At 34.7% G+C, this 19,110-nt stretch overlaps 1 protein-coding gene and 1 long non-coding RNA gene across 2 annotated transcripts in view; one reads left to right on the top strand and one right to left on the bottom strand.

The window, feature by feature from the left end:
* The window catches only part of LOC144546342 (uncharacterized), a 57,101-nt gene that overhangs the window by 14,164 nt on the left and 23,827 nt on the right, over positions 1-19,110 (top strand). The window lies entirely within an intron of this gene.
* On the bottom strand, positions 11,614-17,408 carry LOC144546092 (uncharacterized). The gene is made up of 5 exons (XM_078294624.1): positions 16,155-17,408; positions 15,548-15,683; positions 12,304-12,569; positions 12,030-12,224; positions 11,614-11,934 (listed from the first exon to the last, which is right to left on the bottom strand). Exons 1-5 carry the CDS (start codon positions 17,406-17,408, stop codon positions 11,614-11,616), a joined length of 2,172 nt encoding a protein of 723 aa, XP_078150750.1.

Below are 19,110 nucleotides of genomic sequence, written 5' to 3'. Positions count from 1 at the left end.
CATGCAAACAGGTAGCTAGACTACACAATGTTTCTAATAATTAAGTGAATCCATCGCAAACCAATTTTGACTTTGACTGTTGGAGAGCAATTCTTCCGAGTCATATCCCAATATATCTTCCACGTCTGAGCCCCACCCCACTCAATAATTTTTCCTCGAAATTATTAGTTTTCAAATTTTCAAACATATTCCAATCAAATTTAGCCTTCTTGTATCTATTCCAATCAAAATTAGCTTTAGCTGCTGGTTTTTGAAGCTTGAAAATAAATTTTGATAAATCTGAAATGCTAGGTCCGAATTTAGATAATATGGAAACTCAGTACTATGCTTTATGCATCCATTCTAGGCTGTCTAATTAGGTAAATCTCCATTCCATTATTAAGTACGTTGGATGTCTGGTCCGCCAACAGCTACGATTGAAAGTTAAAATTTCGGATTTAATATCAACCCTCCAATTACATAATCTATTTTTTCGATTAAATGCATCTGAATAATGTGTAGAAGTCTAAATTTAACTAAAAACTTACTTGTCACACATACCGCCACACGATGTATTACAATTAAAATTAAATAAACTAAGAAATTTAGCAATATAATATGTTTCCTTATTTCTTCCTCTCCAATTAGCGATATAATTATGTTTTCTTATTTCTTTCATTCCTTATTTCTCTTTTATGTTTCTATAGCTATTGTCATGAAAAATCTAGAAATATTATCATTTTCGTTTCTATACAAATTAGGATATTCGATAACAAGTTATCTGGCTTTTCGTGATTTTTTTTTTATTTCGGTTTCTTCTCTTCAGATATCTACATGCATCTCTTGCATCTTTAATTTGTATGAGAATACGTTGATCTATTCTTTTAGTGTTGAATGCTTATTTTTTTTTATTTATTTATAAAAATATGTCATTTTGTATAATATTTTTTTCCTCTTATAATATATCCCGTTGCAACGCACGAGCATGATGCTAGTATCTAACTAAATATCTGGGGGTCTCCTTTTAATAATGAACAGTGTTCTCAGTGCTACACATATATATGTACGTATTAGCAATGTATAAAGCCCTCAAATATTAAATTAAAGAGATTGGTGAACAATTGGATGTATGGGCATGCAAACAGGTAGCTAGACTACAAAATGTTTCTAATAATAAAGTGAAACCATAGCAAACCAATTTTGACTTTGACTGTTGGAGAGCAACTCTTCCGAGTGATATCCCAATTAATCTTCCACGTGTGAGCCCCCCACTCAATAATTTTTCCTCGAAATGATTAGTTATCAAAATTTCAAGCATATTCCAATCAAATTTAGCCTTCTTATATCTATTCCAATCAAAATTAGCTTTAGCTGGTTTTGAAGCTTGAGAATAAATTTTGATAAATCTGAAATGCTAGGTCTGAATTTAAATAATATGGAAACTCAGTACTATGCTTTAGGCTTCCATTGTAGGCTGTCAAGTGGTAAATATCCAATTCAATATCTGGGGGTCCCTTTTTAATAATGAACAGTGTTCTCAGTGCTATACATATATATGTACATATTTGCAATGTATAAAGCTCTAAAATATTTAATTAAAGAGATAGGTAAAATTTTAAAAAAAATATTAAATTTTTTTGGTGGAAATTATAATGGATTCTTTTTAATTTGGTCCGCTCAATGATTAAAGTCAGACTGACCATTATGTAGTGAAAATGAAAATGAAAATTATACGTGTAGTAAAAATGTAGTGCAAATGAAAATTATAAGTGTAGTGAAAATGAAAATAGTCTCCATGAAGCATTTAAAAAAAAAAAAAACACTATTTGTAAATATTGCAGGAATATCATAATTTTCAAATATCATTTGATTTGAAATAATTATGGAAAATATATGGGCAATAGATTTTCTCTTCAAGTCTTGTTTCTAGTTTTTAAAATTTATTTTTTAATTTGAGAATGATATAATGGAAAATATATGGCCAATGAATCGCAATATCTTGACTTGCGGTCAGGGGCGAATCTAGAATTTCAGTCAGGAGTAGGCATAAAATGATAATAAAAGTACAACATAATTAATTTTTAATAATCATATTATAATCAAAACATATTTTTTTTATAATGTAAAAAAGAAATTAGCTAAGTGATAGCATTTATATTTAATAAATAAAGAATCAATATGGGGCCTCCCTAGAATAAAGAATTCTTGGAATCTGTTGCCTTTGAAGATGAAAACAAACAATTCGTATTTTGATATTGGATCGAAAGAAAGGACAGCTTTCCAGAAACCAGTGGGCCGTGATGCTGGTTTAAAACATTCAGGGCCAGCTTTCCAGAAACCAGTGGGCCGTCAATTCTGGTAGTCTTCTTCCACCAACTTATTTGAATTATAAATAGGGTTGATTGTAGTCTTCTTCCACAAGCCTATATAATTAGATACATCCTCTTACAACACTTGATAACCCAAAAAAAAAAAAATGAGAGGTTTACATCTCTTACTTTTCATATGCTTGCTCTCCTTCCATCTTCCATCAAACTGCTTTGCAACAAATGAAACTGATAAGTTTGTACTTCTCTCCTTCAAGTCTCTCATATCCAATAGCCCATTCGAAGCATTATCATCATGGAATGATTCTCTCCACTATTGTCAATGGCAAGGCATAAGGTGTGGCAACCGCTATCCTGACAGAGTAATCGCTCTCTCTCTGGGTTCATTAAGTTTGTCAGGCCGTATATCACCCTCTTTGGCAAATCTAACATTTCTCAAAAGTTTGAATCTTTCAAATAACCAGCTTACTGGTAACATCCCAGCAGAGCTTGGTCATTTGAGTAGATTGCAATTTCTCAATTTGAGTGTAAATAACTTTGCCGGAAACATTCCATCAACTCTTGGTAATTGTTCCAATTTAGAATAATCTCCAAGGAACCATCCCTTCAAATCTAATACAATGTTAAAACTTGAGAGTTATGAGTTTGAGAAATAACTTTCTTGTGGGAAGTATACCTCCGCAATTTGGTTTCCTAGAACTACTCAATGTATTGAATCTAAGTACAAATAATCTTACAAAATCTATCCCAAGCACCTTAGGCAACCTTACACATCTATCTGCTCTTTATCTTTCTCAAAATAATTTAGATGGTTTCATCCCGTTTTCACTCGGCCAACTAAAGGCTCTCAGAGTACCTTTCCCTTGGTCAAAATAATTTGTCAGGCAAGATACCACATTCCATTTACAATCTCTCAACCATCGTTGCCATGTCTTTCGGTTTAAATCAGCTTGATGGAAATCTTCTATCTAACTTTTGTGATGCATTTCAGAATCTACAGACTCTAATTTTGCCTAAAAATCACTTTAATGGGCAGATTCCAATATCCATATCCAATTATTTAGACATGATTGATATCATAGTTCAAAAAATCGGAATCGGAATCGGATTTTTGACCGTCGAGTTAGAATCGGATGAATCAGCCGGAATCGGAAGAATCGGATCGGTAACTCGGGTTTTTTTGGCAGAAGCCTTGTTTTGTAGCCAAAAAGTAGGAAAAAATTAATAAAAATAATTTATAAAAAAATTATGTTAATTAAGATAATATTACACTCATATAATCCAATAATTATTTAATGTATTACAAACATTACAAATATAACACACTTTTATTGCCAGAAGCTATGCCGAGCTGGCTGGATCATCTCATCGTCCTCTGTATTAAAAAACGAATAGGGATATTGTTGTACAGAGCCAAAAAATGAAGACATTAATCTAGTGTCAAATGAAGAATTATTAGCATCCTCATATTCAACATATGGATTGTATGTGCTAGAAAATTCTGGATTACTACTTGAATTGTAGTCTGGTTGTACTCCATACGTAGATGAGCTTGAATGATATCCCCTACTAAACTCTGAGGTCCCATACATGCCATCATAAGAATTAATATTTCGATGCCTTGCTGATAGTTCATTGACATCTCTATATCGTCTTCCTGTATGTTCACTCTCTGAGGTTGGGCCCTATGGTTGTTCCCTTTGCTGGTGGATTGGTTCAGAATCTGGATTTTGAGTTTCCAGGTTTGTAATAGGGACACCATCACTACCACCACTGTCACTCTTTGAATTGTTATTATTGCCCTCATCACTAGAGACATCATCTAGCCACTCGTTGTCTCTATCATCAAGAACAGCGTCTTCTTCTTCTTCCCTGATATTAAAATAATGATTAAAATTAATTAACTATTTGTTTCACCAGTTTTAATGTATAAAAAAAATTCCTTTACCTGATCCAAGTTTGAAGCAGATCATCTTCACTAAATTTTCATCAGAAGAACTGTTACTAGTCACATGTATAATATAACGAGCTTCACATGCAAGAAAAAACAAAATAAACACTAGTCATGCTGCTGCTGAGGGCCTTTCACTAAAAAAAAAAAGAATGAGAGCCTTTCACTAAAAAAAAATATATATACATATTAAGTTCTAAATAATAAAAACATGAAGGGCCGGATTTAAAAAATGCCACAAATCAGACAGTGCCTTGTCCTCCTGCGCGTCTTCGGTGCCTTCTCCCCCTTCTCACCATAGTTCGAAAAATCAGACCCTTCGCCCCGAAGGGCTGCCTTCTCCTCCTGCGCGCCTTCGACCTGCCTTCTCCTCCGCCTTGAATCAAGCTCAAATGGCGCGATTTTCTCTGAATCGGCACAGAGGTTAGTCAAATTGAATATTTTTGCTTTAAATCGTCTTGAATCGGTGTAAATCGGTGTAAATCGGACAAAAAATCGGAAAATCGGCCGATTCCGTCACTGTTCATCTGATTTTTCTGGAAGAAATCGCACAAACTTGAGAATCGGGCAAAAATCGGCCCGGTCCTGTCCGATTCTGAGTTGAATCGGCCGATTTTTCGAACTATGATTGATATTGATTTAAGCTACAACAATTTCATAGGCATAGTACCAGATAGTATAGGAACCTTACAAAACCTTTATCGGCTTAGCATCGCTAGCAATCAAATTAAGGCCACCCATGATGATTGGAGATTCTTTGATTCTTTAATCAACTGTACAATTCTACAAGCATTGAATCTTGGAGACAACCAACTCCAAGGCATGCTTCCTAATTCTATAGCAAATCTCTCAACTAGTCTTTACTATTTAGGACTATACATGAATCCAAAAAACTAATTAACCAACCTTACTACCTTAGAACTAAGTCTAACTTTTATTGAAGGCACTATCCCAAAAGAAATAGGCCATCTTTGGAAATTGGGAGGGTTAGGCCTATGGGGAAACATGTTATCAGGTGATATCCCATCAACTTTGGGTAATCTCACCATGATGAATACGCTCCATCTCCAGAAAAATGCATTTACTGGGAGTATACCAGAGGAATTAGGCAATATGCAACTACTAAATACCTTGAATCTTTCAAATAACAAATTTATAGGCTCAATTCCAAAGAAACTCTTCAATCTTCATTCACTTTCTATCAGCCTTGACTTGTTAAATAACTATTTGAATGGATCACTACCACCAAAAATTGGTCAATTAAACAATGTAGCAAAAGTTTACCTATCAAATAACAAATTATCTGGTCAAATTCCTAGCACAATTGATGGGTGCCAGCTACTTCAAATACTTCATCTTGATGGAAACCAGTTGAATGGGTCTATTCCCTTCTCCTTGAGCAACATGATAGGGTTGCAAGATCTTGATATCTCAAACAATGTTTTATCTGATCCAGTACCTGATTTTATGGGTAAGATGAAACTCCAGTATTTGAATATTTAATTCTTTCAATAATTTTGAGAGGGATAATTAAGAAGGGCTGCTAAATAGGCTCTTCTTCTTTCCTTTGTTTGACTTTCTTCTCCATTGAGATGGGAAAAGAAAGTTAGAAATGAGAAATAATAGAAAAAAAAGGCAGAAAAAAATAAACATACAAATATCCAAAAAATTTTTTTTTTTTTTTAGTGAATTTGACCCTTTTTTATTCTTGAAATGCCATTTAGAAATAAAAAAAAAACAAAATAATTTGTTACAGTGGCCATGCCATTTAGCTGCTTCAAGCACACATTTAATATTTTACAAAAATTGAACTAATTTTTTTAAGATAATAAAATCAACTAAATTTTTATTGAGGACTAAAATGCATTATTATTTTCTGTCCAAGTAATATTCCACATTCTTATTACTGTTTTCAAAATTTAAATAGTCGATTCAAATTATTCAATATGATATCCATATTAAAATGTGCTTGAAAGACAAATTTTGATAATTTTTTTATTATCATTTTAAATAGATATATTTTTTATTTATTTTTGGATGGTTTGCAAAGAAGTGACAATTGGATGTATGAACATGTAACTAGGTAGCTGGAGTACGAAATGTTTCTAATAATAAAATGTATCCATCGCGATCTTAGAGCCAACTTTCGCTCTTTTGAAAAAGTGATTCTTAAGGAGACAGAAGCAAACTTTAGAGCAGCCATCATATATATTTTTCTCTCAGCTCTACCTCTTCGACTGGAGAGAAGAATGAAGGAGAGGGGAAGGAACAGAGCCGAGTAAAGCCGATTGAAATTGAGAGTGCAGTATCGTTAGAGTTTGGAGGTTAGAGTTTCTATCTCAATCGGAGCGGAATGGTGAGTAGATCTGATCGTTGTCAGAGTGCAGTGGTCGAAGAAAGAAATCTGGCTATGGAGCGAGATGGGGATTAAGATATTAGGGTAATTATGATAATATATAAGTAGAATTAAAAGAGTACATCTAGTAAAATAGTAGAGTAATATTGAGTAATTTAAAGAATAAAGAAGCAAATTTAGAAATTAGAATCATGTTATAAATAATTTTTTTATAAATCTCAACATTAAAATCGAGTCCGTCTAGTATAACATTAATGTCACATGACACCAATTCCAAAATTTATTGGATAGATTTCAAACGATAAATCCAAACCGTTCAAACCAATTTACTATATGAGTGATGTGTTTAATTACATGCCAATTTTATATAATTTCGAGTTATTTTAGTATCAAATCAAGCGGTTAAAAATGTTGAAAAATTAATGCATTAAAATTAACTTAAAAACTCTTACATTTGACCACTTGACTTGATACTAAATAAACTCCAAACATTCTAAATTTTGAATGTAAATGCACAGCTAATGAATTAAGTAGATCGGCTTGAACGGTTTAGATTTTTTGTTCGGAGTTGATTCAATAGACTTTAAAGTTAATGTTATATAGACTGAAATGACACTGATATCGTACTAGCTGGACTCATTAAAATCACTTAATATAAAAAATATTCATTTATCCATCGGAAACCAATTTGGAATTGACTGTCATGGAGTGCAACTAGATCTTCAACTCATATTCCAATAATTTTCCACCTGTGGGGCCCGCCACTCAATATTTTTTCCATGTTGGGGTTCTTTTTTTGCCAAAAAAGTGATTTATAAGATGGGAAAGATAAAAGTGAAGAATGGAATAAAGGGATGGAAATGCCTGAATTTGTCTCATGCATGAACAGTGTTCTCAGTGCTATACATATGTACAAATTAGCGACTGCCATATATGTGTCCCTATTCTGAGTCAAGAACGACTTATTATCACTTTCATCCATATAAATATTGATCTTATCAGTATGCATAATAGACCAACAATACAACTGGTTTTCTCTTGCTGCCCTCACAGCACCCAGTAAAGGAAAACCAAAAACCATAAAATGAGGATCACCTTCGTCAAGATTATTTTCCTTTCTGTTCTCATTCTTATGGTTTCTCTGCCAGCAGTAACGCCTAAAGGTAACGTTCCTTCCAATGGTCCCAGTGGATGTACTGTAGACCCCGGCAATATTGCTCATAAGTGTCCACCTACTCTTCCGGGAGGAAAACTCGTCAGCACAGATGGCGATCACGCCACACGTCAAGATAAAGATCATCCATAGTAAACATATATTTCTCCTCTTGTATATGTATGTATTAGGTGAATGGGTGCGTCTATATATATGTTATATATTGTTGTGCGGTAGATCTACTGAAGTACGTAGTCATACTCTTTTTTTCCTTTTTATTTTTTCTTTTGTAATTGAAAGTAGGCATGCATTAATAATGCATAAGGTGGTGCCGATCGAATTATCTTTTCTGAAGATGTCAATGTTCTAAATAGTTGATTATAGCGATGCAACGTGAGTATAATGTTTTCTTGATTTTCTTGATCATTTAAAAAGTTTTTCAGATGGGCTTGTTTGTTTTCATTAAATAATGAAATAATCATGGTCTGTACGTTTCTAATTTGAAGCGCTATATAATAATGTTGCTAGCTCAAATTGTTTACCTATCCTAAGTCCAAACAAAAGTAGGATTAGTTTTTAATAAAATTCCACCCTTAAAAGACAAAAATACTATTCTCAGTCAAATAAACCATACTTCTCACTAGTGGAAAATATGGAATCAGGAACGGTTATATACACATATCAGTATCGGAATCCAACCGATACTGATGAAGGCGATACTGATACTATCAGGATCGGTTTTATATTTTTTAAAAAACCGTTCCAAATAGAAACTAATAGGATCGGTTTTTTAATAAAACCGATCTTAATAGTAGTTATCTAGATCGGTTTTAGACTAAAAACCGATCCAGATAGGAACTATCAAGATCAGTTTTTATATAAAAACCGATCTTGATAATATTTTCGAATATTTTTTTTTTTTAAAAATTTCATATCTGGATCAGTTTTTGAATAAAAACCGATCCAGATAGGAACTATCAAGATCAGTTTTTATATAAAAACCGATCTTGATAATTTTTTCGAATATTTTTTTTTATTAAAAATTTCATATCTAGATCAGTTTTTGAATAAAAACCGATCCAGATACGAGCTATCAAGATCAGTTTTTATATAAAAACCGATCTTGATAATTTTTTCGAATTTTTTTTTATTAAAAATTACCTATCTAGATCGGTTTTATAATAAAAACCGATCCAGATAAGAATTATCAAGATCAGTTTTTATATAAAAACCGATCTTGATAATTTTTTCGAATTTTTTTTTATTAAAAATTACATATCTAGATCAGTTTTTGAATAAAAACCGATCCAGATGGTCTGTTGAATGTAAAAATTGAAATTTTAATTATTTGGCCAGCTCCCATTTATATATATATGCTGGCCCAATTAATATGCTACCGATACAAATCACAGATTGATAAATATATATGCATACAAATCACAAATAGATATCAAACACATCCTACAAATTAAGTTTACATATCCTAAATTATGTTTACACATACAAATCACGTACAAATCCGAAATTAAAAATCATAAACATACACATCCTACAGATTAAGTTTACACATCCTAAATTGTTGTACTTCATGTCTACCGTACCTCTTTCAAGAAAATTTGAACCCACATTTTTCGTAAGTCGGTCAAGCGTTGTACAGTATGTTTAGCGGGAATGTCCTGCATTTTTTAAAAGATAGAAGAGCATGCACAATTAATTGTGTATTTTATTATATTTCAAGCAACAATGGTTAATTACTGTTTGAAAATATATAAATGCATACCTTTAAGTTTGGAAAAGTATATATGTGTTCGTTTATTATGTCTTGCATGAGCAACATGACATAATATGCACATTCCCAGCCGGCTGGTTGTTGTGGGCACTACATAATAAGTTTGAAAAAATTGAATTGTATGTCAATGAGCATACAAATGGCTTATATGTCTAGATATTCAAAATTTTTTGCATCTAGGTCCTTACAATTATAACTCAATAGAAACTAGTACCTTGCATTCGTTATGAATCGTCAAAGAAGTCTTCATTACCCTGACGAAAACACTGTTGAAATATGAACACATTGAACAATCAGTACTTACGAGAGATATTTAAAATAATAAATGATAAAATAATAAAAAAATCTAATGCATTCTAAACAAACATAAAATTTAGGATGACACTTACTCCTCGACCGCAGCAGTGATCATTAGCATTTGTTTACTTTTCTTATTAGAATCGTACACGTACAATGCACTCTCTCTTGGGATAAGCACAGTCAATACCCAATGATTGCTGCATGTTAGGTTTGTAGCATGTCATATTATATAATTTTTATATTTTGACATAAATATAATAAAATTAAAATATATATATAACACTAACATGTGGTGATAAGGTATAAATATCAATCTCTTGTCCCGATTTTCGTTGAGTGCTTGCCCTATGTATTGAAGTACACCTCCTCGATCATCACTCAGCATGGTGGCATTCGTCCGCTGGGGGTCCATGAAACCAACCTGCACATCGGAAAATTCCTCCTTGATGTATTTGTGCCAATACCTAAAAAAAAGAAGGCATACAGGTGTTCTCAAATTTGTTTTATTTGAATTGAATGTACTAAATTCTATAATTATTACGAATATTAACTCACAGCATCCACATCTGAATGATTGGTCCAGTGAGCCACTCCCGTGGTGCAAGCAAGGCCGCATAATCATCTGCATGAACGTATATGGAGTCTGCTGAACAGAAAAGATCAAGTGGCGGATCGATTTTGAATGGACTGCCATCTAGCTCCGCAAATCGATCACGCAGATTCTTGAATGTTTGTCCCAGCTTGTCAAAGTTGATACCATCGAGCGCCTTGCAGTGACTCGTTGCTTTCCCACCTACAGGAAGATGTACCTCTTCGCGTGGTACCTGCAAAATTTCGTAATAAATTGAAATAAAATCCATAATGAACCATGACTCTGTCATATAGATACAAATTAAGAAGTATAAGAACTTAGCAATAATATACCTCGTCTGAACCTGTCAATATCATGTGCATCGGCCATGCAGTGAAACTGCCGAGGACCGATCCAAGGGTTAACTGCTCACCATTTGGTACAGGTAAGGGGAGCTCTAGGTAGTCCGCATCTTTAACACCATCCACCGTTACTCTTGCATGGTCGGGCGGCATCGGCCTGTTGTGAATTGTTCCACCGGGTACAACTGGAACATGAATTGTCCCCATGGCCACCACAATAGTATTCTCACCTACTTTCGCCAGGAGTTTGCAGCTGAGTTCTGCCTCCTGTACAAGTATATGTATTTACTCGAATAAAATCCGAATATATATGAAACTAAGGCATAGGCCAACTGATTTAAATATAAATTTGCATTACCTCAGTAAACCCGGAAAGACCGACATATGGTTTGACTGACTGGCAACTGCTTTGAAGGACCGTTGGGGTAAACGTCTTTTCTTGTCGGCCCATCGTCTCCCGAACTAAAATTGCAAGTTCAGATTTCATTTGCTGCTTTATTTCTAGCCGTAATCTCTCCTCTATTCCTCTTACTCTCTCCTCCACTCTTTGATCCACTCTCGTGTTAATTTCTTCTTCTGATGTCTTCAAGGTACGTGGCCTCCTTATCCGGCCCTTCCCGAATGTTTGTGACTGTGGAATCAGGCCTCCCACTCCTCTCACCCTCCCAGGATGTTCCGGATTTGGCAGAGATTTTCCTAGAACATCCTCGTATCGTACGACCGCCAACTGCCCTTGTTTGAAAGCCGCTTCTTGTTCTTCCTGAAATGATAACATGCATGTTACAACATAATAATTTAAAGTTGAATTTCAATGAATAACAATATCTAAATCCTCACAATTCTGTTGATGACCGGTATGTATGTTTCTGGATAAAAGCGTTCTTTGGTCTCATCTGAGAGCTTCTGTCTGGCTAGTTTCCATGTGACGTGCCTATGCTCAACCGACAAATCAACAAGCTCATCTGGTGTCAATGCAGTAGTAGTTGACCCTTGGGAAGACGGATCACTAGATGCTTTCTCGTCTGCAATCGCCTGCATAGCATCTTTAAGTCTGTTCTGGAAACCTTCACCATTGTAACCTCTGGATCCCAAGAAATGCGGATACTTATTGTGGGTCTGGTTCTCCGTCCCAATCTGGCTGGCAGCCTTCAATTTCAACAAATAAATAATTGGCCTTAATTATTAAAAAAATTGAATTCTAGATTAGAGATAAGATAGGTGGTTCCTAGAAATAAACATACATCAAATTCCGCTGTCATTCGGTACTCGACAAATTCTTTCCAGTCTTTTTCTTCAATCTGTAGCCTATCAAAATCGGGCGTCTCACCCTCGCGAAACAATTTTGTCAACTCGCTTCTGAACTTCCGGTGACAAGCAGCCATTTTCTGATAATAATATTTCTTCACTTCTACTTTTTCGGGTAATTTCCAGCTCACCTACCAAACAAATAGAAATTAGGGTTTATAGTTAAACTAATCAAATGGTTTTTAATGAAATTAGTACCATGTTACTTACCTTAAGTATTTCCCAAATTTTTTGCTTGTACTCATCTGGAACATCTTTCCATAGTTGGAACCTTATAGGAATTTCCCTTCTTACCAATATCCCAAAATCTGTTGAAAAACTCGTTGTCTCTCGAGTAACAACCGGCCTGAAAAATTTGTCAAGTTCCAGCGTTTTGTCTTTCTCGTTAAATTTCTCCTTAATTCTGTTAGGCCCTCTTCCTCGTTTCTTAATCGATGCCAACACAATACCATCATGATCACTGCCACTTTCCATTTCTGTTTTTTTTTTAAAACAAATAATTGAACTCAATGCTACATTATCTCTAGAGAACTATAATTAGTACAACAAAGTTATACCATACAACAATTAATAGCAATGCAATTACCCGATTATACAATGCAATAAAGAGGAGATAATCCAATCCATGCATAAAATTAAAATGAGACCACAAAATTGATCTTAAAAATTACCCGAATTAACAAAAATAATTAAATAAACCAAATTAATTACCCGAATTAATTAGCAACAATGCTAACAACAATTCTCACAAAGTATATACCATGCATAATCTAATCCAAAATTGAACTAGTCTACGCATAATCTAATCCATGAATAATCCATGCTTAATTTTGCAAAGTATATACCCTTGTAATTACACATATTCCACAATACCCTTGTAATTATACACATATTGCCAAAAATACAAATGTGAATTCCGAAATTAAATAACATCATATAAAATTCAAATTGACCCACATCATACAAATTCACATTTGCATTTGAAGTTAACATTTTCATTCCGAATTCACATTTTAATTTCAAATTAACATTTCAATTCGGAATTCACATTTGCATTTAAATTTGACAAACCCTAAATCCGAATTCACATTTGCATTTCAATTTGACAATCCCTAAATCCGAATTCACATTTGCATAACCCTAAATCCGAATCCATAATTTGCTATAAAAAATTAGAAAACAAACCTATTGGGAGAGAGAGTTGATGCTAGGGTTTTCGTGGGAGAGAGACGCCGGCCACGGTGGAGAGGGAGCCACGGCGCCGCTAGGGTTCCGTTGGTGAGAGTTGGAGCCGCCGCTTGATGGGAGGTGGAGCCGCCGTCGGTTTGGGTTTTGGAGAAGGAGAAGGGGAGAGAGTGGTAGAGGTCACGGTTTAGTTTTGGAGGAGATGAGATACATTTCAAAATATTTGCCTAAGTTCTTAAAACCGTGCATTATACAATCTGGATCGGTTCTCTGTTAAAAACCGATCCAGATATTATCTGGATCCGTTTTTAACAGAGAACCGATCCAGATTATTTAAAAAAAACAAATTCAAAAATTACTCCAATTACTTTTTTCTAATCTGGATCGGTTATGTATATAAAAACCGTTCCAGATAGTAATCTGGATCGGTTCTACAGGTCAAAACCGTTCCAGATAGTTATCTGGATCGGTTTTTACCTGTAGAACCGATCCAGATTACTTTTTCTGATTTATTTTCAACAAATAGATATATCTGAGATATTAGAAAGTTAAAAAAAAATTAAATAAATAACTGTACAGAATTTTTTTGTATCTTCATAAATAACTGTACAAAAAGAATTGTATAGAAATGTGTATGAGTATGTGTAAGTGTATGTATGTGCAAGTGTATATAAAAAAAATTGTTAATCTTTGTCATTTTTCTAATCTGGATCGGTTCTACAGGTAAAAACCATTCCAGATAGTTATCTGGATCGGTTTTTACCTGTAGAACCGATCCAGATTACTTTTTCTGATTTATTTTCAACAAATAGATATATCTGAGATATTAGAAAGTTAAAAAAAAATTAAATAAATAACTGTACAGAATTTTTTTGTATCTTCATAAATAACTGTACAAAAAGAATTGTATAGAAATGTGTATGAGTATGTGTAAGTGTATGTATGTGCAAGTGTATATAAAAAAAATTGTTAATCTTTGTCATTTTTCTAATCTGGATCGGTTCTACAGGTCAAAACCGTTCCAGATAGTTATCTGGATCGGTTTTTACCTGTAGAACCGATCCAGATTACTTTTTCTGATTTATTTTCAACAAATAGATATATCTGAGATATTAGAAAGTTAAAAAAAAATTAAATAAATAACTGTACAGAATTTTTTTGTATCTTCATAAATAACTGTACAAAAAGAATTGTATAGAAATGTGTATGAGTATGTGTAAGTGTATGTATGTGCAAGTGTATATAAAAAAAATTGTTAATCTTTGTCATTTTTCTAATCTGGATCGGTTCTACAGGTCAAAACCGTTCCAGATAGTTATCTGGATCGGTTTTTACCTGTAGAACCGATCCAGATTACTTTTTCTGATTTATTTTCAACAAATAGATATATCTGAGATATTAGAAAGTTAAAAAAAAATTAAATAAATAACTGTACAGAATTTTTTTGTATCTTCATAAATAACTGTACAAAAAGAATTGTATAGAAATGTGTATGAGTATGTGTAAGTGTATGTATGTGCAAGTGTATATAAAAAAAATTGTTAATCTTTGTCATTTTTCTAATCTGGATCGGTTCTACAGGTAAAAACCGATCCAGATAGTTATCTGGATCGGTTTGTACCTGTAGAACCGATCCAGATTACTTTTTCTGATTTATTTTCAACAAATAGATATATCTGAGATATTAGAAAGTTAAAAAAAAAATTAAATAAATAACTGTACAGAATTTTTTTGTATCTTCATAAATCCAGATTACTTTTTCTGATTTATTTTTAACTAATAGATATATCTGAGATATTAGAAAGTTAAAAAAAATTTAAATACATAACTGTACAAAATTTTTTTTATAAAAATGTGCATGTGTATGTGTATATACATGTGTTAAAGATAAGCTTAAAAATTTACATTCAACATGAATATAAATAAGCTACAACAAAATTCGAATAATAACTTGCATGCTTCTCACTATCTAGTGGTTCAATGCATCCTGAAAAAAAAAATTTTATCAAGTCAGCAATATTAACAAATATTAACTCACATTTTTATTTTTTAATATTTTGACATACCAATAAGAGCTTTTAGGGATTGTTGCTAGTGGGAACTCCTTCAATCCATTCTCCTTCATTATGATCATTGCGCGTGTGACTTGTTTCATTTCCATCACCGCTTGATAAAAATACCATGCCAGTGGAAAACGGTGGTATCTCATCAAAATGATCGTACGCTTCTTCGTCTTCCACATTATCAATCCCGATTATACGTCTTTTACCAGGGAGGACAACATGTCTTGAACGATCGGCGGGATCAGTTACGTAGAACACTTGTGTGGCTTGTCTTGCAAGTATAAATGGATCATCCTTGTATCCGGCCTTACTGAAATCCACCAAAATAAAACCATCTTCGTCGACTTTAACTCCCCTACGGTTATCGACCCATTTACACATAAATAACGGGATGTTAAATTTTCTATAATCTAGCTCCCAAATTTCTTCAACAAATCCGTAATATGACATCGATGCATGCGATGGTCCGGCACCTTTGGGATCTGACAAATCACTCGAAATTGCTACTAATGTCACTCCACTGTTTTGCACGGTACTCTTTGCATCTTGCTTTCTTGTGTAAAATGTGTAACCGTTGATGTCATATCCTTGGAAGGTCCTAATGACATGTACTGGACCAAGAGCCAACAATCTGACAGTTTCTTTAATGTTTTCTCCCTCCGAAGCTTGCATGACTCTACGTGTAAACCATCTTTCAAACTTTTTATTGTGTTCGCTGATTAACCACTTGTCAGATTTCTTGGGATTCTGTTGCCGCAAGAGAGTCATATGCTCGTCCCAAAATGGATGAACGTCAGTGAGGTGTTGCAAAACATGGAAATGTGCTAGTGACATCGTTGTTCTATCGGGCTCAAATAATTTTGCACCGATCGTGCCTACCCCGTGAAGTCTACCCTCGTACCGAGATTTAGGGATGCCAATAGCTTTCACATCGTCCATGTAATTGGTACAAAACTCAATAACCTCTTCGGCAGCATAAGCTCTTACAATGCTGCCCTCAGGACGATATCGATTCCTCACATATGCCTTTAACAAGCCCATGTATCTCTCGAACGGATACATGTACCGCAAGAAGACAGGTCCACACATCTTAATTTCTCTAATTAGGTGAACGGTTAAATGAACCATTATATCAAAAAAGGACGGCGGAAAATACATTTCAAGATGACAAAGAGTGACAACAACCTCATTCTGCAGAGCATCCAGCGTATCAGGATCATTTACTTTGCAACATATGGCGTTAAAGAAAAAGCAAAGCTTCGTGATAGTCTGCCTAACACACTTTGGCAATATGCCCCGAATTGCAACAGGAAGAAGCTGTGTCATTAAAACATGACAGTCGTGAGACTTCATTCCTGTCAATTTTAAATCTTCCAGTGAAACTAGGTTTTTAAAATTCGAAGAATATCCAGATGGAACTTTCACACCATGAAGGCATTCCAATAAGCTTTTCTTCTCTGCTTTTGACAGCGTATGCATTGCCGGTTTTAGATATGTACAAGTTTTCCCATTTTCTCTTTCTTTCTGTGTTGGTTGTAGATCCGACCGTATGTTCAAGAATTGCATGTCTTTCCGAGCATTGATACCGTCCTTAGTCTTACCCGGAATATTCAATAATGTTCCAACCAGGCTATCACACACATTTTTAACCACATGCATCACATCGAGACAGTGTCGGACATCTAAGTGCTGCCAATATGGTAAATCCCAGAATATTGACCTCTTCTTCCAACTAATTTTCGGTGCCCCTTTCTTTCTCACCGCCTTTTTTTTAAATTTCCCAAATTGAACTTTGATATCCTTTACTCGCGAGTAAACAGCTTTACCGGTCAACGGATAATTTGCTCTGGTATTCTCGGTATTTCCATTGAATTCTTTCTTTCTTTTTCGGTGTACGTGGTTGGCAGGAAGAAATCTACGATGACCCATGTACACGTTTTTAGAGGAGTTAGGTAGCCATACATCGACTGTATCGTCCAGGCAAACAGGGCACGCTTTCTCTCCTTTGACACTGTAACCCGATAAATTTCCATAAGCCAGAAAATCATTAATGGTGCAGAAAAGCATGGCCCGTAAAGTGAATTTTTCCTTACTGTATGCATCAAATATCTGCACTCCGGGTTGCCATAATTCTTTTAAATCCTCAATTAATGGTGCTAGATACACATCTATGTCGTTCCCGGGCTGTTTGGGTCCTGATATGAGCAAGGTCAACATGACGTATTTGCGCTTCATACATAACCAAGGCGGAAGATTATAAATGCACAATAGAACCGGCCAACTGCTATGCTTGCTGCTCATGCTACTGTGCGGATTTATTCCATCTGCACTCAGCCCAAGCTTTAGATTTCTAGGGTCACGTCCGAATTCGGGAAACTCTCTGTCAATATTTCTCCACTGAGGAGAATCAGCGGGGTGCCGTAATTTTCCGTCTTTTTTTCGGTTATCGGCATGCCAACGCACTAATTTTGCATCTTTAGCATTTGAGAACAAACGTTTGAATCTCGGTTTCACGGGGAGGTACCACAATGCTTTTGCCGGAGGTCCTTTATTCAGTTTACAATCATCACTTTTACCGTTGGTTATCTGCTTTGGTTTGTAACGTGATACACCACATTTGGGACACTCGTGAAGATCTTTATACTCATTTCGATATAATATACAATCATTTGGGCACGCGTGTATTCTTTGAACTCCCAAATCAACTGGGCACAATATTTTCTTCGCTTCGTAAACATTAGGTGGTATCTCGTTTCCATCCGGTAGCATTTCTTTCAAAGTTTGTAATAGCTCAGTAAAACTTCTGTCACTCCAACCGTTAGATGCTTTAAGGTTATACAATTTTAATACACCTTTCAATTTTGAAAATTTCGAACAACCAGGATACAATTCCTTATTAGAATATTCGTACAAATTCTCAAATAAACAATACTGCTTATCATTATCAAAATCCTCTTCTAAATCATGTAACATTTGATCAAAATTATCACATCTATCTACCACCATATCATCATTTTCTTCGGTATGATATTCCTGGTGCTCGGTACGAGTGTCTATGTCGGTTTCCAATCCCCGTAGATCGTTCCCGTCATTTCCATCGGTATAGTATTCCTGATGCTCAGTACCTATGTCGGTTGGCAAACTCTCACCGTGCCATAACCAACACTTATATCCTTGCTTGAATCCACGACGGAATAAATGGTTCCTCACTTGGTTCGGGTTGGAAAATTTTTGACTATTGTTACAATCACGACAAGGACAAGACATCAGTGCACTCCCCTTGCTCGCCATATCTTCCATAGCAACTCGGATAAATTCCTCGACACCTGTCATATATTCATCAGATAGACGTGATGCTTCGTACATCCAACTGCGGTCCATCTGCAATTATAATAAACACAATTAATTAAGAATAAGGTTTGGGGTACTCAATTCTGTTCACAATAGGGCTTACATGGGGCCGGGTTACCATCCTATCCCACTCTCTGAATACTTTGTCTCAGTAGTGACCACATGTTAGTCGTGTTTTAGCATTTAAGAAAATTTCGGCAGCATTTCCCCTTAGTTCCCCGAATACTCGGGGAACTAAGGGGAAATGCTGCCGAAATTTTCTTAAATGCTAAAACACGACTAACATGTGGCCACATCCTAAATGAGACAAAGTATTCAGAGAGCAGTCCCAAAATGGGGACTATTCAAAATTAATCCCTAATGGATTAATTTTGAACGGGTATCATGACCTAAAGGCATTAATCATGCGGTTGTGGCT

Source organism: Carex rostrata, chromosome 29, assembly GCF_964058835.1.
Source record: "Carex rostrata chromosome 29, lpCarRost1.2, whole genome shotgun sequence".
Taxonomy (NCBI): domain Eukaryota; kingdom Viridiplantae; phylum Streptophyta; class Magnoliopsida; order Poales; family Cyperaceae; genus Carex; species Carex rostrata.
Note: the sequence above shows the minus strand (reverse complement) of the source record. Positions and strands in the feature narration are given on the sequence as shown.

Excerpts from the sequence above, each read along its gene's own strand:
- LOC144546092 (XM_078294624.1), bottom strand. The coding sequence starts at position 17,408 with ATGCTTTTCTGCACCATTAATGATTTTCTGGCTTATGGAAATTTATCG. Across the intron at positions 12,570-15,547 it reads AAGACATGTTGTCCTCCCTG|AAATGGAAAGTGGCAGTGAT; the intron begins GTAAAAGACGTA and ends AAAAAAAAACAG. Across the intron at positions 12,225-12,303 it reads AAATTTGGGAAATACTTAAG|GTGAGCTGGAAATTACCCGA; the intron begins GTAAGTAACATG and ends TTTGTTTGGTAG.